Raw genomic sequence first — 24,734 nt, 5'->3', positions numbered from 1 at the left:
TTGGCAAGCCGGGGCGCCGGCACGAGCAGCCATTCATCAAGAAAATAACAAAATTAAAATTACACTTCTCTATTTAATTTGGTCATTTATTTTTCCTGGGGGGTGGTTGTGCGAAAGGGGCAGGCGGACCGAGGGAGAGAAGACAGAGATGAGCCGGTGGTTTAAGGCTCTCTCAAAACCAAGTAATTAGAAGTTGAAGTTGCAGCAAAGTGTCAACTTTGGCGTCACGTTTCTCGTCTCTCTCTTCCCCCGCAGAACGGAACAAGCTTGTCCATTTGGTATATAGCCCGGATGTGGATTTATGAATAATAGATACCCAAGAAATACAGGATTGCTATTAGAAGTCGTTATCCGCCAATATCCACCAGCGGGCATGATGACGGCAATCTGTGCTGGTGTACCCGCTTCCCACCTTAGCCTGGTATGCAGCGAGACGACAGGCACAGTGATTTAGGGATGGTGGGGAGGGGATATTGCTTGTATGCAAACGAGAGCTGATTCAGCGCTCCTGATTTCTAATCAACTCTGGTGTCATTTATAACCGCTGCGGTCTCAGAGCTCAGACAGCTCAGTTATCCCCTCTGCACACAAACATACACACACTCCCACACATACCATGTTAAAGCCTGAGTGCCAGTGTGCGCTTTTCCCAAAATCACATTAGCAGAGGTCTTTCTTTGCCATGTGGAGGCTGCTAATGTATGTGATACTTGTTGTAAACACCGTAATTGCTCAAGTACCACCAGCTACAACACGCACATACGCAAAACAAGCAGAAAAGAAAGAATTCAAAAGAAGAAGCATGCGACAATAGAGCATACCGGATGAGACTGTCCTTTTTCCCCCCCAATGAAAACACAATTGGACAGAAATCAACACTGTAAGGCAACTTTCACGTTTGAATCGTTGGCCCACCCACCTCATATTCCTGGGAGAGTTTGAGGTTGTCGTTGGCCTTGAGAAGTTCTGTGTGTTCAGCCAGCTCTGAGATAGGGATAGGAGGATGATTCATCATACCTGCTCGCCAAAAACATAGAGAGACATTCCACACAAGGGAAGAAAGGAAAGAAAGTGTATCAGTACAGCACACGGGACACTGGTTCTAAACATTCACACATGCCATTTAAAGTACAGGTAACTTGTTTTTTTGATCTTTGCTTAAATAACGAGGGACAATGGGTTTTAGTGATGAGGAAGCAAAAAAAAAAGCAAAGAAAAATGTGCTGACTGGTGATGTTATACGCACTTGATTGGACCAGGCCAGAGCTCAAAAATAGCCAAGTTTATCTTGCGGGGCTGATTGATTATTTGCCAGAAAGGGTTGTGTTATACATCCGCAGACCAAATTGTAATTATTCCCACTGCAATCACGATGCTGACGGACAGGCGGACCAATAGGAACAAAAAGTTGCAGAGCGTAGCCAGTTATAGCTCAAACATTCAGAGGCATCAATAATTGTGATAGCTTGGGAAATTAGTTTAATGTGACATAAGAGGAACAATAAAAGTTTTTGATGGAGAGATCAGACGAGGAGCCCCACAAATCATCACAAAGACCCCCATTTTGGTCTTTCAATCAACAGAATGCTCATGTTGACAAAATTGCCTTGAACTCCTCATTAGAGACAATCAAAAGTAACATTTGCTTTCAGCTCGACTGCGATCAACAAGAGATGATTTGAATAAAAACCTCACAACTCAATGGGAATACTGTTGAGTCGTTGAATCGTCTCGATCAAGTAGGACATTTCAAATTTAAGTTGACTTAGTTGTTTTTCACTAGCTGTACATGGATACCACGGTGTTAGCGCAGCCTTAATCTGCAGTGCTCTGTTTGTGCAGCGTTGTTAGCACGGCGACCACTTTTCACTGCTGCCTCTATAAAAATCGTATTCTAGAATCGAGCCCTGACCTGGGGGGGGCTTATAGGAAGGGAGGTGTGAGAGGGATCAGAAGGTTTAGGAGTGTGAATGATGCTGAGTGACACAGTGAGCTGCTCCATTTCAGCCTGCTAGTGCAAAGCAAGCAAAATAGCCTTTTCCTTCATCTGCCGCTTTGCTCGGCACTATCTCAATGACGAATACCCCAACGGTACCTTCCAATACCAAAAACAGGCAGTCCAACATACACTTCCACCCCTCCCCAAAAATCCTACTGCTTTTTATCCCAAGGCATTCACTAAAAGTACACGCTTTTTTAAATGGGTGGGGAAAATTGTGTTTTTTTTCCTCCTTGCTTCAATATCCACTGAATATTGTGTTGCAGCTACTATAATATTATCAGCACTGCTGTGCACTCCAGTCGCTAATCCATTTAGAAGCATAATACTGAGGCCATGTAATGGAATATGGCGCAACTGTAGATTGTGGCTCTGTCCCTGCACGCCGACTGGCAATACTTAGCACTTCCATATTTTTAAACACAAGGCCTCTTTTCCTGCAGAGCATTGAGGTCAAAAGTCAACAAAATGTTGACACCACCTCAGAAAAATTCAGGGTTAATTGGGCATGCAAATCGGCATAATCACATTAACCATCCTTAACTTTCCCTTTTATACGATGCTTAATACCCCCCTCCAATGTCACGGGGGGTCACCCGTGTTTTGTTGCGCTTAAGAGGGGGGGGGGGGGGGGGGGGGGCTGGGACCCAGCTCTCTGTGCTGACAGTATATTAGTGATGGTAATTTATTTTACACTGATATAACAATGTGGCAGTCTCAAGTACATAAAGATTACAATGTACACATGAGACAAATGGACGCCGTGGCATCTTCTGGGCACGGACACGGACATGCCGTATTAACAGTCTACTTTACAAAAAATGCAAACCACTTAAATGACAAACTTAATAGTTTGCCCCTATTCTTAAAGCCCATGTTGAATTTGTGTTTCAATTAAGCATGTTAATTGCAAACCTTAAGGAAACCTTGTCGGGTAATAGCAGAACTGTTTGTTTATTCATACTTGAGTTTTCTCAGTGAGATAACAAAGCTCTGTGGCGGCGCTTTGGAATGAGCCGAGGTTATTAACGGCTTCTGCTGTAAGAATTCATTACGATGGATATCAAGGAAGGAGGAAAAAAAAGGAAAAAGAAGATGAAAAATGAAATTTGGTTGTCAGTTTACTAGCCTCGCTTTCAAAGGAAAACCCTATCAGACGCTATGAGTGAAATAAGTAAATGCGTGTTCAAACGAGGGGCCCTTACTTCTCTTTGGGAAAACAAGAGCAAGAGGTTGTTTGAGGGGAGATCAAAGACTGTTTGTGTTGGGGTTTGTGCGCGCGTGGTGTGTGTAGTTTTCTTTGCATGTGCACGTATCTCAATTTGTGTGTGTGTGTGTTATCCTTTTACAGTTTTTCTTAAAAAAAAAAAGTGACCAGGGCATTTGTTTACCTCAACTGGAGGAGGTAAGAAGCACTTATTTGCAGAAGGCTTATATAAGAGCCTGATGCAAATATGCAATTCAATTTGTTTGATCAGCATAATTAGTACTGTTTGCTTTTTGATGCCTCATTTTGCTAATAAAATATAATATAAACTACGTGCTTTACACTCCAAACAAATGAATCTACCACACCTGAAGGCGCGCTGCAATGTTATTTCCCAGAAAATATTTAGCTTCTAAGCTAAACTTGACTATTAAGCTTACCCAAGCAAAGTCAATCAAGGGTGAATTGCTGTTCTTTCTTAACCTAACTCTGAAGCAGTCAGCCCCTTCTCTCCCACAACGCTCATTCCCAAAGCTTCCCACCCCCCCCTATCTATCCACTATCCTATTTTTCTCCCGCTGTAATCAACATAGTGATTAGTAAACACACGTCACAAAAAAACATCTAATTACACAGTTCCAGTCTCCTGATCTGCAGTCGATATGCCTGAGAAATATAATCATTCTTTTCGAAAAGCCAAGCCGGTCTTTCCAAAAGCCTATTTATGATGTCGCGTATTTCCATTTTAAAGAGTCGACGTCTGCCTGTGGATAAGCAAAGAAAATAAAGAGGGAAAACTGGGGGAAGAGTGAAAACCAGAAACTCCTTTTTTTTCTTTCGGGTGATTCTTTTGCGGTGAGCAGGAGAGGGGGTGATCAAATGTCGAGCCATTGTTTGCCACTGCTTTAATTAATTCTGCTTGTTATCTCTGAGCACAGAAAAAGACCCCGTTGGTTCAGAATGGAAATGGAGCAGTGGTGGTGAAGGAGGAGGGAGACGGGAGAACAACAGCTTGGAGGTAAGGATTGGGAGGAAGAGAAAAAGGAATAACACAAGTTGTATTTGGGAAAAAACCTCCACTTATTAACCAGCTATACATGAACGGAAGTGATCGCACAGGTTATTTATGCATGGTAGATTAATGCACAGCCAACAGCCCGAGTGAATATTGTGATCCAATTAAAGGAAAAAAAAAAAAACACCCTAGTGGACCAATAGAAACAAACATAAAATCAATTAGTGCTCAAATTTTGCTGCATCATGTGAAAAAACAAACAAATGCAAATGATGTATTTGGAAATTGAGGCAAGCGGTGCTCAAACACCTAAAACAAAATAAAACACACACACACAAACCATACGTATATAAAGAAAGCTGGTACGCAAACTCTGAGAGCATAGTGACTAACTTTCATAGTCAAAATCTGCTTCACTCTGAGGACTGCTTAGACCAGAATCTGTAAAGGACAGCAGACATAAAGGAAATGGTTTCAAAAAGGCTGTAATGCAACACAAAATGCCATGTTAACAGAAAATATGAAATGTGCAACATAACACAAGGGCATGAAGTAAAACACAAGGGTAATATTACCTCAGTTCATCCCACAGGGTGGCCTAAATTATGTTATTTCAGTTTTCAGGCCAAACTGACACACAGACGTGATAAAGTAGGGCAAACATTTCCAAATCTTAACACAACTTCCCGTCCACCACCAATTAGCAGTCAGTGCCAGATTCCCACTTGGGGGCCGACTGGTTGGCTGAGGGTGTCAGCCTCTGTGGGCCCGCGGAAAAATTCCGTCTGCCAACCCCCATATCAGCGGCTATAGAGATCAGCGATAAGAAAATAGATTTGCTATATTTAAGCCTTTATAAACAGCAGTTGGAAAGGCCCCATCCGGAGGACTGTGAGGAAGACAGAGAAGGGAAAAACAGCTTATGTTTGCTGGTGAAAACTAACTCTGAAAGGTTCCTTTGTTTGTGGCTTCGTGCCAAAGCACCCAGAGTGAAAGGTGTGGAAAAGTGTCCGCATTCTTGGCTGACAGCTGTGGAGCCGGAGCTGATGGGAGTCGGAGCTCCGAGGAGGGTGGTGACGGTTCAAAATCTTATCTGCTCCAGAGTAGAAGTCCTCCGGGGCTCCAACCGGCCGATATTACGTCCGTGTAGACACAGGTGTCCCCGACCGTTCAAGCAGAAAGGAGCCATCTGTGACAGTATTAACAGGACATGTGGCCAAGAGATGGCATGTGATGGGATGTGTCCAACCTGCCCATCAAGCAAAGAAAAATAGATTTTGCACAGGCTGAAAGCTGTCATCAGAGTGATAGGGTCGATCGCGTGATACAAAGATGGCAAGTTTTATCCAACTGAATCGAGATATTATGTTCAGCTTCACGTGTAAGAAGTGAGAAATTAATGTAACGGAATCAAGATTAGAAGACTTACAGGCTAAAGCGGGATTTTATTATTAACGAAAACAAAAACAAACAGTTACGCTTGAGTCTCCAAAATATAGCTGCAAAAACAAGCATTCATGGCTTTACATTGACGTCTATAGAAGACAAGACGTCACTGCAGTGATGCAAAAGGAGCGCAGTGAGATGAAGACATTGAACATCCCCCTCTCCCTAATTGGTTTGTGACAATGACTAATTAAACCTAGTGGGTGGTGCTCTGAACCGCTGTCTCTAAACGTCATTCATCACAGCATGAAGAAAGTACAGGCATGTCTGATTATGTTCATACGGAAGTGTGTGTTATGTGTGTGTTTCCACAGAACTGTGAACGGGAGGACTTGGCCGTTCAAGTTGTTGTGACGTGAGAGTGATGCTTCTTTTGTAGATAAATATAGTGAAGAACATATGTATTATTTTATATGCTGTATGCAGAGGTTTTCTTTTGTTACATATTTGTCACACTCGCACCTTCTAGATAACCAAATGAATTTCAATATTAGACAAATATGTAAGAAAGGAATTGCACCCCCACAAAAACCTTGATAGATCATAAATTTACTGTGAATAACCACAGTTTTTGGAAAGCTGATTTCAGTTTCAACAGCCACAACAAGACTTGATTACTGCTAGACATGCTGAATCAATAAATCCCTTAAAAAGAATTTGTCTGACAAAGTGAGGTAGGCTAAAAGATCTGAAAAAGCAACACATCGTGCCAGGGTTTAAAGAAACAACTGAGAAACAAAGCCATTGGCATCTATCAGTCTGGAAAGGGTTACGAAGCTATTTCTAAGGCTTCGTGACTCCAGTGAACCACAATGAGAGCCATTATCCACAAATGGAGAAAACAGAACAAAGTGTCCCAGAAGCGACTGGCTCACCAAAATTACTCTAAGAGCGCAGTGACGACTCATCCAGGAAGTCACAAAAGAACTCAACATCTAATTTGCACCTTCATTGCCTCACTTGCCCAAATTAAGGACAGTGTTCATTATTCAACATTATAAAAGAGACTGGGCAAAATAGCATCCATAATGAACAGTTTGAACAAAAAGAACACAGGCCTGTCTCGCATTTGCCAAAAAAAAATCTTGATGAAGACTTTTGGGAAAATATTCTTAACGAGACAAAACGTGAACTTTTTGGGAAGTCCGAGTCGCGTAATGTCTGGTGTAAAGCTAGCACAGCGTTTCATAAAAAGAACATAACACCTACAGTCAAACATGGTAGTGGTAGTGTGATGGTCTGGGGCTGCGTTTGCTGCAAGATTGTTTTTAAATGGAAAAGTTCCACCGCTGCTGACATCAAGAGCATTGCACGGTCATGTCGATGCAAGAGGTGCCAAGTCCAATCAGCACGGGGTGCCCGGTACAAGCCTTTTTGGCCACTTTTTAGCACCTTCATGTTAAAGTTGTGATCATTTCCATCAGCAACCTAATGACTAAACAGCAGCTTTAAAAAGAGAAGAGTCCACAGTTTCCAAGACCCAAGATGGAATACAAGTTTAGGATCACGACCAGGAGCAGGGTTGCTGTTTATTTTTTCCAAAATTTACCGGGTTGTGTGCTGAGTTCAACTTCTACTCATGATGAGTCTAATGGAAGACATTGAGTGCAAAGGTCCTGAAATGTGGCACAATTACAATTGAGTGCTACATCAGGACATCAGGGCTGCAGCAGCAGAACAGTGTGATGCACTGAAGAATGCATTCAGAAAGTGTTCCAAGCATGGCAGCTGCATTGGAGGCAGTGTGTCACAGCCAAACGACTTCACATAACGCTGAGGGATGGTGGTCAAATTCAAATCATGTTGCCGCAGTCACAGAACATTTTGATCATACCCCATATGACCCTCAGGAAATCGAACTCATCACATCAAAATGTTTATTATAAGTACATTTAATTATTTATTTATTGCTAGTTGGAGCGTTGTGATAATCACTAACTATTGTAGGAAAAAAGCTTTAACTTTAATATAAAGAAGAGTAGAAAAAGAATAAAATGATGAAGAAAAAAAAGCGAGCACTCCGGGCGAAAGGGAGGGCTTAGCTGCAGATAGACAGTAGATATCCACCGAGTCGTGATGCTTCATTACTTTGGCCCCATTTGCCAATTAAACCCTAGGCACAATGGAAGATAATGACAAAACAAGTCACTCTGTGCCCCAAGGAGTTATGGGATGTCATTGTGAGGCTGTCATATCACCTACAGGCTTTTAAGCATACATGGACAGGCGTGCACAAACACACAAGATGTGCACACTCTCTCTGAAACATGATGCCTGTTGGAAGGCTAATCAAAAACATATTTTATGTTCCTCAGCACTAGGGGTCAGCGAGCACACATTGCCGACACCGCATATGCTCGGCTGGATTGGAGAGGCCTTGGATAACTGCACGGGGAGTATGCTCATTTGAACAATGGTTGCTATTAGCTGATGGGGATGTTCACAAATGCTCACCGGCCCACTTAATTGGGCTAAAATGTCCATTTAAATTAAATTCCCCGGGTGCGGAGATAACGACAGCGTCCAATTCTGCGGAACAACGGCGAGGCTGTGGAATGAGAATGCTCGTCGAGTATAAAGACAAGTCTTAACATATACTGGTGACTGTTGTATAAAAGAGAGCAAGCATTTGTAATGAGAGTGACTATTATTTAAGGAAGGCTGAAGGACAGCGGTAAGCACAGGAGAAAATCTCAAAACGTAAGAGCGGCCACTATAACATTGTGGTTACAGAAACCTCTGATAGGACTCTGAATGCCAAGCAAGATAAAGATGGGAACAGTAGCATTTCTCTGTAAGTGTCTCTGTGAGTCTCCTTGCTTCTCTGTCCTCTGATGTAAAGAAATCTCTCTTTCCTTCGAAGATACAAACTCAAGGCGGCATGTCCGGGCTGAAGAGAAATGCTTTATTTTGAAATCTGAGCCTTTTGATGGAGCAGAGACTGGCCATGGATGACAGATGGATGGCCAAAAAAACATCCCGGCTCGAAGACAGAAAGACGGCAGGCAAAAAAATAAACGAAGAAATACAAGAAAAGAAACAAGCAGACACTAGGTTGGGTGTGTTTATTCTACTTATGGAGAATTGTCTCCCTTATTAGCTGTGTTTGTTTGGACCAATCTGTACAAAGGCTACTTAGATACATAGCGAGCTTTTATGCTACAATACATTTGGAAGGTAACTGGCCGACAGATGTGCCAACTGCATTTTTTTTTCTTTGCACACCACAGCTTGTAACTGGACACTGAAACTTAACCGAAACAAAGACAGCATAAGAAAAACACTTCCACTGCGGCTAAGACCAGAGTCAACAAACCGTAGATGTCAGTGTGGTCAAATCACAGGAGGCTTGATGATAAAAAAAAAAAAAAAAGGCAAACAAACAGAAAATCAGTCTGAATGAAAGCCAGGGGGAAGATGTCAGAAAGCTATGGCTGGAGAAACCAGACTTTAGCGCAGATGATCATCAGAAATAAGGCAAGGCAAGTTTATTTATATAGCACAATTCAACAGCAAGGTGATTCAAAGTGCTTTACAGAAACATCAAAAAACAAAAACAAATAAAAAGCATGATTTAAAATGAAAAAAAAAAAAAGGAACAGTAGATAAAATCAGTAATTAGAATATAAGTTTTGAAATTTAAGCTTAAAAGTAAAACAGTGCAGATTTGGTGCTTTATTCAAATGCAGCTGAGAACAGGTGAGTCTTCAACCTGGATTTAAATAAACTGAGTGTTTCAGCTGATCTGAGGCTTTCTGGGAGTTTGTTCCAGATATATGGAGCATAAAAGCTGAATGCAGCTTCTCCATGTCTGGTTCTGACTCTGGGAATTGATAAAAAACAGGATCCAGATGACCTGAGGGATCTGGAAGGTTCATACTGGGTCAGGAGGTCACTGATGTATTTTGGTCCTAAACCATTCAGAGCTTTATAGACCAGCATCAGGACTTTAAAGTCTATCCTCTGATGGACAGGCAGCCAGTGTAAAGACCTCAGAGCTGGACTGATGTGGTCCACTTTTTTGGTCTTAGTGAGGACTCGAGCAGCAGAGTTTTGAATGAGCTGTAGATGTCTGACTGATTTTTTAGGTAGACCTGTAAAGATGCTGTTACAGTAGTCAAGCCTACTAAAGATGAATGCATGGACTAGTTTTTCCAGGTCGTGTTGAGACATCAGATCTTTTATCCTTGAAATATTCTTGAGGTGATAGTAAGCTGACTTTGTTATTGTCTTAATGTGTTTAGGCTTAAGTTTAGGTCTGCATCCATCACTACACCCAAACTTCTCGCCTGGTTGGTGGTTTTTAGGTGTATAGATTGTAGTTCTCTGGTGACCTGTAATTGTTTTTCTTTGGCTCCAAAGACTGTTACTTCAGTTTTGTTTTTGTTTAGCTGGAGAAAATTGTGGCACAACCAGTCATTAATTTCCTCAATGCATTTACCAAGAGCCTGTACAGGGCCTCGGTCTCCTGGTGACATTGTGATATATATTTGTGTGTCATCTGCATAGCTATGATAGTTTATTTTGTTGTTCTTTATAATCTGTGCCAGTGGGAGCATGTAAATGTTAAACAGAGGGGGTCCCAAGATGGAACCTTGGGGAACTCCACATGTGATACTTGTCTGCTCAGATGTGAAGTTACCTATTGATACAAAGTATTTCCTGTTTTCTAAGTATGTTTTGAAGCAGTTTAGTACAGTTCCTGAAAGACCTGTCCAGTTCTCCAGTCGTTTGAGTAATATGTTGTGGTCAACTGTATCAAATGCTGCACTGAGATCCAGTTAAACTAAGACTGACATTTTTCCACTGTCTGTATTCAGACATATGTCATTAAACACTTTGGTCAGAGCGGTTTCAGTGCTGTGGTTCAGTCTAAAACCTGACTGGAAGGCATCATAGCAGTTATTCTGTTTTAAGAAGTAATTGAGCTGTTGAGAAACTGCTTTTTCAACGATCTTACTTAAAAATTGGAGATATGCGATCGGCCTGCAGTTGTTCATTTGTGTCTTGTCAAGATTGTCCTTTTTCAGTATAGGTTTAATTACAGCAGTTTTTAGTGGTTCTGGAAACACACCTGATATTAAAGAAAAGTTGACGATCTGTAACAGGTCTGACTCTAAAGTCTTTGAGACCTTTTTGAAAAAAAGATAAAATGGAACCACGTAGAAAGCCAGGGTATAAAAAAGACAGGCCTGACAATGCACAAAATTTCAAACTCTTTCTTATTCATCAGCGGTTAATGGGGATATGGCAAACACATGCTTATAGCCTACAGGCTGTTATGATGGCAAATTATGTCAAACACAATGATATGGGGGGACTCGCAAAAGTACATATGCAATCATTTTGGAGTAGCACATGTGGGTGTAAGTGTAACAATCTGCTGTCACGACACACGTAAAGTGTATTAATGCATAACCATATATTTATATTCTGCTTTCATGAAAGGTTTTCTCTCTGAATTGTAAATGTGCAACAATATGAAAGGTCTTCTCCAGATTCACACATGTATGCAGCCCGTGAGATCTTTTTTGGATTAAACCTCCTTTACAGCCTCCATTATTTTTATTTGAAAAAGAAACTTCTTCTAATCCTTTGTTGCTCTACAATTTTAGAATGAGATGAATGAGCTTCCTGTTCTTCATTCAGAGTGTAATGCACCTTTTGCCTTACCTGGAGTTTGGAAGTTGATGCGTCTCACCTCCACGGGGTCTGTGGGGTGATGGGGTGTAATGTCTGCGTTGTTCAGCAGACATTTCGTGCGTGGCTCCGACTCTTTTCTTTTGTGGCTGGACAGTAAGTCAAACATAAAGAAGGAAGAGGGGAAGACGTACAAAAAAAGACAAAAGAAAAAGAAAAAGAAAAACAACTTTAACGCACACTTGATTCAGCACAAGAGATCCCATCCTCACTATCTACTCAGTAACTCTGACTGGTAGCTCAGTCGGTCAGAAAAGCTAAGAGTGAAGCAAAATCACGGACTGTGAAGCTGGTAATATGTATCGCGTATGAACAAGTCTCCTTCACTCTCACTAATTAAGGGCATTTTGTGCTGAGACAAGCTATTTTGTCTTGAAAAATGCATTAAATCTAAGTAAGACTAAGCCTTACCTGTCGGGTTTGCTGTTTCCAGAGAAAGCAATAGGAGTCAAATAAATATATAAAGATGGTGAAAACACAACACACAAGGAGAAAGGGAGACGGGGAGGCAAGAAGAGAGATAAATCAATAGAGAGCAGTTTAAAATTCACAGGGGTCGCTGCTGGGCTCGCAAAAAAGCGAGATAAAGCTCATCAGCATTGGGAGAAGGTGTGTGCATGAGTGCAAGTGTGTGCATGTGTCAATGAGTTGGAATGAGTGCGTATTCAATGAAATGTGTAAGTAAGCGCATACATTCGAGAGCCCTGCATTTGCGTGTCTGTGGATGTGTGCGTGCGTGCATGCGTGTGTGTGTACGTGTGTGTGCGAAGGGTGCAGATACAGATAGGAAAGGGGAATGTCAGGGCCAAGGGCAGTCCTGGGAAACACTATTCACCATGGAGAGATGGGGGAGATGGGAGAGTGAGGTGGAGTGAAAGAGAAGAGAAAAAAGAGAGAGATTCAAGGAGAGATGTTACTCTCCTTCTAACCATTCAAGATGGAGGTAAACCAAGGTCAGATAGTCACGGATCATCTGACAGTAGCGAGCCCTGCTCATGCTTCTCACACCAGTCCTACCCCCTTCTAGATAATTCAGGGATCTTTCCTGGTATGTAGGGCAACCTCTTGCAACATTGTTCTGTTTGGATTTGCAGCCCCCGAGGCTAATATCTGCAGCTAACAGTAAAAAAGGGCGATATACTGACTGCATGTGCATCTTCCAAAGCTCGAAGCTACAGAGAGTTCACTTAGTCTTGACTCAGAGGGGCAGAGGTGTTGGGGCTTTAAAGGCAAGTTTGATCTCCACTACAGTAAAAAAAAAAAAAAAAAAAAAGGTCACCCAGTTTTTAATCTAGTAGTTTAGTCATTACTAACATTATTATTGGGTAACTTAGGCAACACTGGAAAAAGTGCTTGAACACTAGAATTCGCAGTTCTAATTTCACATCCAGACTCTGACAATATGTAGGAAAAACCTTTAGTTATGATACTATAACATGATAGCTGCACTCCTCTATAATGCGTATGGTTTTTTATGTGGTAGAGATCATACTGGTTTCATGGTTTGTGTCTATTTAGAGGGAGGGCAGTGGCACGCTCACTAGAATCACTCCAGTCCTGTGATAGAACATTTCTATCCTGTCCCTTTCATGATGACAACAGCCCTGTCCACGTTCTATTAACCAACATCAACAACAAACGAAGCAACACATTTTGGATGAATGCTTTACCAAGGTCTACTTTTGGCACCACATCTTTATTTTATTGTTCCCTTGAATTTATCACCCTTCCTATACTCGCTGTGAATAAACACTTTTGACATCTACTGACTGACAAATTCTTTCTACTAGTCGAGCACCATCTCAAAGAATCTCCTCCTCTCTTCTTTCTCCAACCAGCTCACTTCCCACGACCATCTTTTTTTTCCACAAAAAAAAAAAGTTTCATATTTACATGCAACTGTGTTTTTGGGACTTTGAATATCATGTTGCCATGAAAACATAATAAGACCCTCGTTCAACATGCCTCCTAGCATGCAATCATTTAAGATAGCCCAATTCCCCAGTTTGACTACAAATAAGGGGTTTGGCATGAAATGACAAGAAAAACCAAACTCCAAACTTCACATCTATTTGAGGTTCTGACATCTTTACACACAAGTTTCACCACAAACAGAAATTCCCAAGCCCACTCACTTTTTATACAGAAGAATGGCGATGACGATGCAGATAATGAAGACAACAGCCAGGACGGGGCCCAACACCCATATGAGACCATCTCCAGCGTCTACTGGCAAAGGGTCCACGACCAGCTCAGGAGTCACCACCGTGTCGGTATATGGGCTTGCTGCAAACATTTTCTGAACAGAAACAATTTTTTGCAAAAATTAGCACAGTGCATAAAACCCAAAGATACAAATTGAACAAACTGAATTGAATACCACAAGAAGCATAAATGTGTTAGGTTTAGATAAATCAGCATTCAGAGATCCACTATTAACTGAAGAAAACCGCATAATTAAATCCACTCTGACAAAAATTCGACTGAACTGTCTTACCCCGCTAGTGGCATTGAGTTCAACCAGCAGGAAGAAGACATACTCCTGGCCAGGTTCGAGAGGCTTGTTCTCACAGTTACTGTGGCGGTTTTCAGATCCTACTGTGAAGCTAGCGGGCAGTTGCCTGAAGCAGGCTATGATGTAGGGCTTCTTCTGGTCCAGCTGACGGCGTGAACGGCGCTTTGGATTCACCTCCCTCAACAGCTGATTGACGTAAAAAGGTTTTATTGTACTTCTTTATGTGTGAGAGCGTGAGTGTATTTTTAAAATTTTGGCAGATCAAAGACTAAATATAGAGAACATTCAAGTCAGACCTAATGAGAGTTTCTGAGTGCAGAAAGTGTTTATAATGTTAATGTTTTTTAAATAAAAATGTAAACAAAACAAGAGCTATTATTTAAGCACAAAAAATGACATCAATTCAATAAACTGGAAATAAGAAACTGTAATATGGCAGCAGTACAAATTTTCAAATACATAAGCAGTAGGTCTCTTGAATAAGTAGCTGTTTTGTAGAAGGTCTTGAACTCTTCCTGAGATCAAAGAAAACAATCTGTAGGTGTAACTGCACACTTAAGATTCTAAAAGCTTCAACATTTCTGGCAATGCTCCATGCAACCATGCAACCCTTTCCCCTACATCAATCCTCTCTCATTCAGTTTAGACTGCAGACAGAGGTGGGCCCTAAGCAGAGGGAATGTGTGTAATCCCAAATCCAATAGGGATGGCTGCTGTTGATCTGGTGCTCAAGGTGACCTCGAGCTATGGTTATGAGTAGGAGAAGACTGTGTAATTCTCTCTTCTGCATGCTTTTGGGGGGGGCAAATTAGCATAGCTGAGATTTACTTATGTCTGTGTTCTGTGTGCCTTGCCTACATGGGTACATGATGTGCACAATGTGGACAGAACATGCAAACTACTGTTTATGTATAATGATGCAATTTTTGCAATTTTGCCTCTGTATGTCATCACAGTTTATTTAAAATCAGGTAGTCAAGAAGTAACTGAAATGACTTTCAGCTTTAACAGTGAGAAGCCACCAAATCCAAGTTTAACACTTGGAATCGACTGCAGATCTCGTATTTGCTTAATTTTTCTTGGAATAAGAATGTAAAAGTCTGACCAGCCCATTAAACTGCTTGTCAGTCCATTGTCCATTTACGTTTGAGCCTCTAAAATGAGGGAAAATGTGTATATATGCCTTTAATTTGTAAACAGACACATTGTTGTTAAATCCCTTCAATTATAGCTGAAAGTCTCCAGTTTAATCATATGTTGGCTGGTTGTACAATCCACTGTGGTGGTGTACAGAGCCAAAATGACAAACAAACAAACAAACAAAAAAACAACTTGAAAGCTTATTGTGTGCGCTACCTCTTCTATGTCTATCTCATCAGGGTTTTTCAAGTCTTTAACAGTTCCTGGGGTCTTCTTAAGCGGCACCACTACTACATAGAAGTTCCTGTGAACACAGCATGAAAGCACAATAAAGATTTGATTTTAATAAACAATCCTTTAAGATTGTAACAGAATTTACATTAAAAATAGCCTCACACTCAACACTAAATTGACGTGACAATTCGGTTCTCTCAAAGGGCCTAGCAATTACCAGCAGTCCACGTCACATACTCATTACCTAGTGATCTCAACAGATGTCACGTCAGATTTTAAGTATGTCAACATTTAAACTTTTTCAATTAATTCAATTCAATTTTATTTATACAGTGCCAAATCACAACAACAGTTGTGTTGTGTTGTGTCAAGGCGCTTTATATTGTAAGGTAGACCCTACAATAATGCGTACAGAGAAAAACCCAACAATCATATGGCCCCCTACGAGCAAGCACTTGGCGACAGTGGGAAGGAAAAACTCCCTTTTAGCAGGAAGAAACCACCGGCAGAACCAGGCTCAGGAAGGGGCGGGGCCATCTGCTGCAACCGGTTGGGGAGAGAGAAGGAAGACAGCAACCCCTAACCCTTCAAGACAATTCAGACAGAGCTCGCAGATGCTTTTAGCCCTCAAAACTCACTTGACATCCTTGCTGTCAAATGATGGAAAGGACATGGTGAGCGCGGTATCCGAGTTACTGTAGATGTCCAACTTGGGTTTCCTGGTCAGCATGAGCGGCGCTGTCCTGGCTATTACCCGATGTCTTTGACCACCATTTATGCTTTCTTGACAGATCACTGTGAACTCATAGGTGGTGTTAGGTCTTAGTCCAGTGACGAACACCTTCAGCTGCCTGGCATCCACATCCATCTTCTGGCGGTTATACTCAATCTAGGATTAGAGTGATAGTCGATCAGCAAATTGGTGAGGGAATAGAGAGTAAAAGAGAAAGATGGCTTAGTGGTAACTCATGTCACTGAAATATGACAAACTGAATGACAGTTTTCAATTGAATTCAACTTCAAGGATGCTAAATTACACAGTGGGAATGCTTTACAACATTATACTCACAGTGCATTTATACGGGGACCTGCTTTCGGAAAACTTCCAAGCAATGACCACTGCGGACTTGGTGGCCCACTTTACAGTGAAGTTCTTTGGAACATCTGTTGAGTGCACAAACGCAAGAAGAAGAAAAAAAGAAAGAGGGTGTGTCATAAGCGAATGGACCATCTTTACATCAGAAAGAAAGGGAAACAAATAAAGAAACCTGATTTTTCTTTTTTGCTTTTTAAAAAAAAAGAAAAAAAAAGCTGTTCTTCCCCTGCAACGTTCCTCTGGGTAGGAAAGTGAGTGTAACGGTGAGCTGTGATTGGCTGTGAGAAGGGCAACGCGATTGGTTAGGACACACAGCACGTAAGACTCATGGACAACAAACCCATGGAGCACAAGGGTGTACCTACTGGCTAGCCATCGTGGGTAGTGCCAACCCAGCTCATCATTATCTTTGAACCACGAGCATTTGATGATTAACAACTGACCCATGCGGTCCCAATGCCAACTGATCCTAAACCTCTACTAAGTCTGGGTTGGCGCTGCCAACGTGATGCCGTGTAGGCAAAGAGACAAACCCAAAACATAGCATGCTAACAGTCCTTAGCGGTGCATCTGTGGGATGCCATGCCACAAGCTGTCCTGTCAAAGGACAGGGGGACGGAGAATGAGGTTCTGGGAGAGGAAGGGAGTTAGGAAGGGCAGAATATCTTAAACCAAAAATAAAGTAAAGAACCAAAATGAGAGTTTTGCAATTTTAGAAGTCCACACTTACTCTCAAAGTGACTAGATCAGATTGAGATCCTACCTTGTTTGTAAACTGGGGATGTGAGATGACATTAGCTGAGTGACTGTGCTTGGCAACAGGCTGCAAGAATGACTGAGAAGAGTGTCTGACCAAATTGCACTTACCTTGAAATTCTAGGCTTCTTTCCTCTTTCTCAAAATGACTGACTATAACTTACTGACTTATCTTTTACCTGATTTGGGTTAGTGAAGTAAGTATCCCACGGCAAGCAATTTAAATATCAATGTTTCCTCTTTCTTGAGGAGAGGTGGAGGTGGTTGAAGGAGGGGGTGGGCAGTTTTTGTGTTGCTGCAGATTAATTTTAGCCAATTTCCAACCCCCCGCCAACTGGGTTGGATAACATAGACAAACAGGCAAGCCCTACCTGCTGGATCAAAGGCCACGGTCCGATACTGGATAGGTGGGCTGTAGGGCCCTGGACCTACACTGGTGTGTGCACGTATTTTCACGTCATATGCTGAGTTCGGTTTGAGGCTGTTGAGCACATAGCTGGAGAGGCTGGGGGGTAAGTGGAATTCCCGTGGAGCTTCTCTGGTGCCAGCTTCTTTATAGGCCAAAGTGTACTCTGTGATTACCCCATTCCTCTCTGCCAGGACTGGTGGAGACCAGGACAGCTGCACTGAGCAGCAAGTCACATTGGAGCCCTCGTTAATTTGTGGGTATCCCCCTGGCGTATTCTCAGGCACATTGACTTCTACCACAGCCTCTTCCCCAAAGCCACCCCTGCTCTTGGCAGAGATCTTAAAGAGATAAATTGCCCCCCGGTGAATGTTGCCCACAGAGTACTGCCGCTCTTGGGGAGCAAATTCCAGTGTGGCCAAAGGAGAGACATCTTTTCTGCCAAACTGGAGCCGGTAACCCTGCAGGTCCATGCCATTGGTTAGATCTGGAGGATCCCAGCGAGCCACGGCTGATGTCTCTGAGTCCTGAGCCACTGACAGATAGGGCGGACCAGGTACTGCAGAAACAAAGAAATAAAAAGTGTGATGTCTTTGCATTGCAGTTTTATGAGACTGCACGTTTTTTAAATAGGACACACGAAAATGGTACATATGGGTGAGCGTTGAGAGTCATTCATGACATATAACCATCGTTTATGTTCTATTTTTCCTTCAGCTATAGGAGTTATGTTTTGTGTTATAGAAAGTGCACTGAGTTTTTGTACTGTGTAGCAAAATCATCAACACTGTTACTATTGATACAAATAGTATACGACGGAAGCATTTACAAAGGATGGTAAAAACATAGCTGGATCAGATACCGCACATAAAACAATGTCTATGTGTCCAAGGTAAAGATCAAGATGAACAAAACTCGGGGAAATTGTTTGAACTTACAGTCAATAAGCTAACAAAGTGAGTCAGAAATGCAGAAGATCCCCAAAATGCTTAAATTCCTAAGTGATCGCTGTACCCATTACCATTTCATGATACATAAAAGCTGAAGCCAAAAATCATTGCATTACAGCAAAGCACCACTAAAACTTTAAGTGAAGAACAGTGCCTTGTTTGTCTCTTGTTGTAAAATGGATGATCTACTCTTGGGGTCCAGACACTATTCTTCAGAGTGGCCCAGTTTTGCTGCTGTTATGGATGACACACGTCTCATCCTAACCCTCCTTTTAAGGTCCCATCACCGAGACAGCGGCAGCAGCAGTTATGTGAAGCCTTTAGTTCTCAAGCTGCTGTCAAAGCTTTGTGAGAGATGAGCATGGCTGATTTGCACTTGAGCCCCATGTAAATAGATTCTAGCTTCCTCGCTCATCTTCTGATCTATGTACTTCCCTCCTTTTTCTGAGAAACAACAAATTTTCTCAGAAAAGGTGGTGACGGGACAAACAACTGGCAAATGTTATAAGTATTCTATTATCGATACACATTGTTTTATGAATTTAAATCCAAATGCACTACTTTAGTATTAATAAAGAAAACAAAGGAGGTAATGAGACATGTCAGCTATGAAATTAATTACATGTATCTACAGTAGTCAGACAGAATGATGAGTGACATTCTCCTGCATACTGAAGATTCACAAAGCTTGCCAATTTGTTTGGTAAAGTTGGCCTGCCGAAAAACTGTTTGATCCTGCATAAATTTATTAACAACTAAATAAACTGAATGCAAATTATTAACTGTGGTTGCAGGTGTTATGTACTTTTCATCATTATCTTATGCAGACATAATTATGCCTTCATTTGCTTTCTTTGGCTAACGCTTATTGATGCTAATGCTAGATGAATTCAAGCTGAATTCACCCCCGCACCCACCCCTTAATCATTGCATCCTGTATCTTTGTGCTTGATGGACACTCTGAATTTTCTGTGCTGATGTGTGTCAGCCTATTGGCCCTGGTTTCCAGCCAGCTTCATCTCCTATATCGCCATTCCAGCTGCACATAGAGCTATTTGGCTTGTTGCCCAGTGTGAACTTAAAGTAATTTGGAGAAGCCAACATTAGTCTGAGGCAACAGTACTGCCTCTCAGTGGAACAGTATCATCGTGCAAATGTGTCCGTGTATAATGAATGTGTCTACATATAGTTTATTGTGATAAGATGTAAGTTTTGTGCACACAGTAAACACACAGACACACACACAGAGCCTGGAAAGAGAAGAAAGAGAGAGCAAGAGGGAGAGAGAGAGAGAGAGAGAGAGAGAGAAATCCACTTCACATACTCTCCTTCCTCTGCGCTTATTATTCATTTCTGTTTGCCAATGATTTTCTTTCTGAAGACTGTTGCTAGAGGAAGATGGAGGTGAGTGGGTAGATGGCGGCTAGTCAGCTGAGCATTTGCCGGTAATGGAAAGGTGGGGGCAGCGAGTGTTGGGTGAGACAAATGCTTCTAATACTCCCTGGCTACATACTATAGCTCAGCTTGGTGTCATTTGGAAACCCACTCTCCCTTCATGATGACTGCTAATCAAGAAAATAGAATCAGGGAGAATGATCCTGCAAAGGCGTAGCACGTGTCTTCGATTCTCTGTTTTTGTGCTTCGCTTCGAAATTCAACGGGCTGCCATATGTATCCATTACAGCCTGTGTACCCCCAAAACGGTTTTATTATTTGTACATTTTAAACTGGGGCCTAGTGCACACTGGGGAGAGGGATCACGGGTACTGAGCCAGCAGATTGGTGTAGAGAGGGGGATGAGGGGTGGGGGGGACTGCTCATGGTGTGGGCTGAGTGTGTGTGTGTGAGGTGCTACAGGGAGATGATAAAGTCAACAAGGGCATAGTGAGGGGTTGAAAAATGAGTGAATGAGAGATGATGAAGGTGACTGGGGACAAGGCGCAATCAGCTGCAAAGAGGGCCCAACAGGGATATGAGGAGGCAGAAACGTGTGTGTGTGTGTGTGTGTGTGTACATGAGCGATTCTGGGCTTCCAGGACACTTTGATTGTCCCTCTCCACCTCTCCTCTGTGTCACCCTCCTTTTACCCACAGTCCCTTTTTTCTTCCCAATTTCTTTACTTTACTTCTCCCTTCGCACGATGTCCAATTCCCACTCTCATTTCCTAACTTCCTCCTCTTTCCACTCTTTGACCATTTCAGGGTCGACCCTGATTCAGTCCCTCCTTGTGGGCCTCCCTGCACATTTCCCATTAGGCCACCATATTAACAGAATACTGTTGATACTTACTCAGTCTGACTCAGAAGGGGACGATCAGGTTTCCTTCTCATTTCCTACCTCTCTTGTGCACGTCAGTCACGCATACGCAACTTTGCAAATGCTGAAAAGTCGTGTAAAATCTGTCTCTCTGATCTATATTTTCCCTTTGCTTCTTTGAATCCTATCTGCCTATATTTCAGGGATTCATGGAGAGTAGTAATTTGTAGGGTGGGAAATGTAATGGAGAAAGAAAAGCAATAAATTTCACTTGGCCCATTCGGAGAGAAGGAGCCATTAAAGAAGCAAGGAGAAAAAGAGCTCAGCAACCTTTTGCATGATGCATCAAGTACTGTGAGGTTGGCCTAAGGGAGTTTTAACCAGTTAAGATGTTACAAGTGGAGGATACCCAGCAATCTTTAAAGCTGTAAATAACAGTGGTGTGGCTGATTTGATCTGAATCAATACCCATCCATACTTGCAATGCAATTTATAAATAATTAAAATCAAACCTAATATGATTTAATCCATCCATTTGTGTGGATCACACCAACGGGCCTTATGTTTGGTACCTGGTGATGCAAAATAACAGTTTTTCCCCCTTGCTCTATAGCCTCTTGGGATCCCAAGCTGATATTTTGAGCAACTTGGCGCACAGCCTACCAATAAACAACTGTGCCTTTGTAGCATTATGTTTTGACTTTGTTCGACTTATAATGAAGTCTTGACTATTTTTTTTTCCATTAGCATGTGAGCAAGAACGAAAGATTTAAAGGACGCAGCCATTGATTGTTGGCCGTGGTTCAGTGTATTCCTCAAAGGAAGAGTTTTAAAAATATGACTCCTGAAAAGCCACTTTTCAAACCTAGCTTTCACTCAGCAAACAAAGAGAGATTCAGCCACAGAATAAATGTTGTTCATCTATGACTCACAAATATGTATGGAACTCCAGTTTTATCCAAGTCAGACAAAATCCTGCAAAAGATCCTTTTCAGATCCTTTTTGATACACCAAACTACCAGAGAGGCTGGTTGGAAAGTCTGGAAGATAAAAAGCCTTGGCCATTGATGTTACAATTTTTAGTGGCAAGAAAAAACATGTCATCGTTGTCATGACGCACTGTATCGAAGCCTTATTGTTACATAAAAAAAGACCAAGGCTATGACATCTTCTGTAGGCAACTGCTCTCCTCAAGTGCATGCTTTAGAAAAAAAAAGATTTTAGAAGAAATTGAAGTTACACGTTTTTTTAAAAAAAATATTTTTAGAGGACGTACAATGTGGGAGAATGTTAAATTGATTTATAATACGCATTTGAAGTGTGCCAATTTATGAGTGAGTTCACACAAGTGCAAACCACACGAAGGAGTGGTTGTCTCAACAAAGAACATCTGTTTTTCATGGTGAAGAAGAAGAAAACATCTTATATTTGGGTTTATAAGTTCCTACAAGTTGGGATCCATTTTTAGTGTGGTTTTTGATGAAAAGTTTCTATGAAAGTTTGTGTTTTGTTTAGTTTTGTAGTTGAAGAATGTACAATGTTACAGTTACAGTGTTGTGCAAAAGTCTCGAGACACCTGAAAATTTCTTAATATTTGAAAAAAAAAGCAAATCAGTGATGAAGATATAGTATATGAGGCAAAAGCAGAATTCTAAAGGTGCTAAAAAAAAGTCAGTTGCTTTTCTGCGTTCATAATTCCACCACTGGTACCATGACAGAGCCTCCGCCAAGTTTTACAGATGCCTGTAGACGCTCATTGTTGTAGCTCTGGCATGACCTCCTTCATTACATATTGATGTCGTTTTGAACCAAGTTGCTCTGCTGTCTGTGTAAACACAACACTGTTTCATCCCTTGAGATAGGTTCTGCTTTATGCTTCAATGATTTATAGGTCAGTGTAAAGTGTCTTACCGAACAACACCAAAAAATCTTCTACAAAATGGTCAGGTAATGAGTGAAATGAGTGAAAAAGCAGACCTTAGGAAAGCCTGAGGAAGTATTGCTTAAGAACACTTTAAAAATGAAAAGGAAGTCTGGGTACATGGAAACAAAATCTCAAAAGCCTAAAGCAGGGCTTCTTGATTAGTCCACTAATACCATAATATAATCATATGAGACCGTCCTCTGTAATTGAATGTACAGACACTATGAACTGTGTATAATCTGATGATACTGTCACCTGTTCTCATGTTGTCTGAATTTTTTGCAATTCAAAGATGTAACTATTCAATTAGTTCAGCTTGCTCTGGAGGAAAAAAAACAACAAAAGAAAATTGCCTTGAAAATTGCCAATGTCACAATCATCCTAACGGTGCTTGGGACAAGAAGGACATCTGCTTTACCTCCAAGAAAGCCTGTTTTTACTTCTTTCCCCCCACACCCCCATCTCTCACCTCTTACCCTATTCTATTTATCTTGGCCCCTGGCATAAACTAGTTCTTTAATTCAATCATAATAAAAAGGAGAAGCTTTCCCTTCGAGGGACAAACAGAATTGCTCTGGAATGGCGCATCAGTCAGCCAGTCCTGACAGAAGGATGGAGAGTAACAGCACTCGCTCAGGCCGCTTTGGCAGCGCCATGCTCCCTGACACCTGTAACACACACTTGTCACGAGATGGGACATTTGTGTGTACACACGTTAGGTTGTGAAAATGTGTTGTGTGTACAGGAGCGTATGACATACCACTCTACAGGTCTGCACATATCGTTACAGGCGAAAGAATCAAATCCTGATAAAGATTCAGCAAAGCAGAAATACTGCGTTTTTAAAATATCTATGTGAAGAACTTCTGAAATAGAAGATAGATGGGTGGATGGATTTAAAGTTATTTGCTTTTGGGGGGAATGGAAGGGAATGAGAGCATGGACTGAAAGACACCAGCTTTATCAAGATATAAGCATTTTTTTGAACATTACTCGACCATTACACCACCTTGTCCTTTGTCTTTTTGAGTCTTCTGACTGTTTTGTAAGGTAATTCTGAATGTAACCCCAAGATCAGAATTTAGTGCCTGCACTTTTTTTTTTTTACATCCTGCATGCCAGCCTAACTGCTCTTCCTTCATTCTGCCTTCTGTTGTTACTGATTGGACAGTGCCCCAGTCCTGTGCTCTCATCAAGCTGCAGCAGTAATTCTTCCACCTGCTTCAAAAGTACAGCCAATCTGTTCTTCCAGCCAGCCCTGATTTAGGTTTTTTTTTGTGTCCCTGTATATATCCAGTGTTTTTGTTACTTGTAGCTTAGAACACATTTTGAGCATTGAATGTATTTAACAAGCTCAGTTTTCTGCATGTCAGCTAGTCTAGTGGTTGCTAGAGGCTCTGTAACCTACTTCATTGTTGTTTGCAGCCACTGTCTATTTCCTGGAGACCAGACCAGGTAGTAAAGTCCCATATCACACACTGAACCAAAATTCAGGAAGTATTTTAGTTTAGTAGTGCTACTGCTTTGTTGTAATTTTGGTTTGGTTAGACAGTGAATGTAGGTAATGGCGGGTTTCTTTCTTTCTTTACTTAAAAAAACAAAACAAACAAAAAACACAGAAACAACAAATGAACATATATTAAATCCTTGCATCCCAATCCCTCACTATTTTAAAATAATAATTTTAAGCCATGCAATCATAGCATGCGTCAAAAAGTGTTTTTTGACGCATGCTATGATTGCATGTATGCAGGCGTATGCAAGTAAATCGGAAGTATGTGCTGTATGTATACAGTTGTGCACATATTGGCACTTTGAAGCCTTCTCAAGTACATGCATACACAATCTTAGTTTAATGGCCTAAAACCACTCACAAACTCATAGCAAGTCAACCTGAAGTTCACAGTGAATATAAAAAGTCTTCACACCATTGTCAAAATGCTCGTTTACTTTATGATGTAAAAAAATTAGCAAAATAATTTTTGAACTTTTTCAACCTCTAACATGACCTACAGACCCTGCAACTCAACTGCAAAAGGATTGAAATAAAAAACTTACAATAACCTTCTGCATAAATATGCATTCTCAAA

The 24,734-nt window shown here is 41.4% G+C and overlaps 1 protein-coding gene across 14 annotated transcripts in view; it reads right to left on the bottom strand.

Annotated features, from left to right (window-relative positions):
* ptprsa (protein tyrosine phosphatase receptor type Sa) overlaps window positions 1-24,734 on the bottom strand; it is a 228,123-nt gene that overhangs the window by 31,377 nt on the left and 172,012 nt on the right. For 6 of the 14 annotated variants that reach the window (XM_084954050.1, XM_084954049.1, XM_084954054.1 and 3 more), the window contains 10 exons: window positions 17,480-18,073; window positions 16,326-16,420; window positions 15,895-16,145; window positions 15,239-15,326; window positions 13,865-14,068; window positions 13,503-13,666; window positions 11,779-11,790; window positions 11,341-11,456; window positions 4,615-4,662; window positions 920-1,017 (listed from right to left, as the gene is read on the bottom strand). In XM_084954050.1, the coding sequence (XP_084810176.1) occupies window positions 920-1,017; window positions 4,615-4,662; window positions 11,341-11,456; window positions 11,779-11,790; window positions 13,503-13,666; window positions 13,865-14,068; window positions 15,239-15,326; window positions 15,895-16,145; window positions 16,326-16,420; window positions 17,480-18,073 (1,670 nt within the window). The remainder of the gene's footprint in view (window positions 1-919; window positions 1,018-4,614; window positions 4,663-11,340; window positions 11,457-11,778; window positions 11,791-13,502; window positions 13,667-13,864; window positions 14,069-15,238; window positions 15,327-15,894; window positions 16,146-16,325; window positions 16,421-17,479; window positions 18,074-24,734) is intronic. The other 8 variants (XM_084954055.1, XM_084954060.1, XM_084954056.1 and 5 more) reach the window with 6 other exon arrangements.

This window comes from Perissodus microlepis, chromosome 15, assembly GCF_051167445.1.
Source record: "Perissodus microlepis isolate ML-2025 ecotype Zambia chromosome 15, ASM5116744v1, whole genome shotgun sequence".
NCBI lineage: Eukaryota > Metazoa > Chordata > Actinopteri > Cichliformes > Cichlidae > Perissodus > Perissodus microlepis.
Note: the sequence above shows the minus strand (reverse complement) of the source record. Positions and strands in the feature narration are given on the sequence as shown.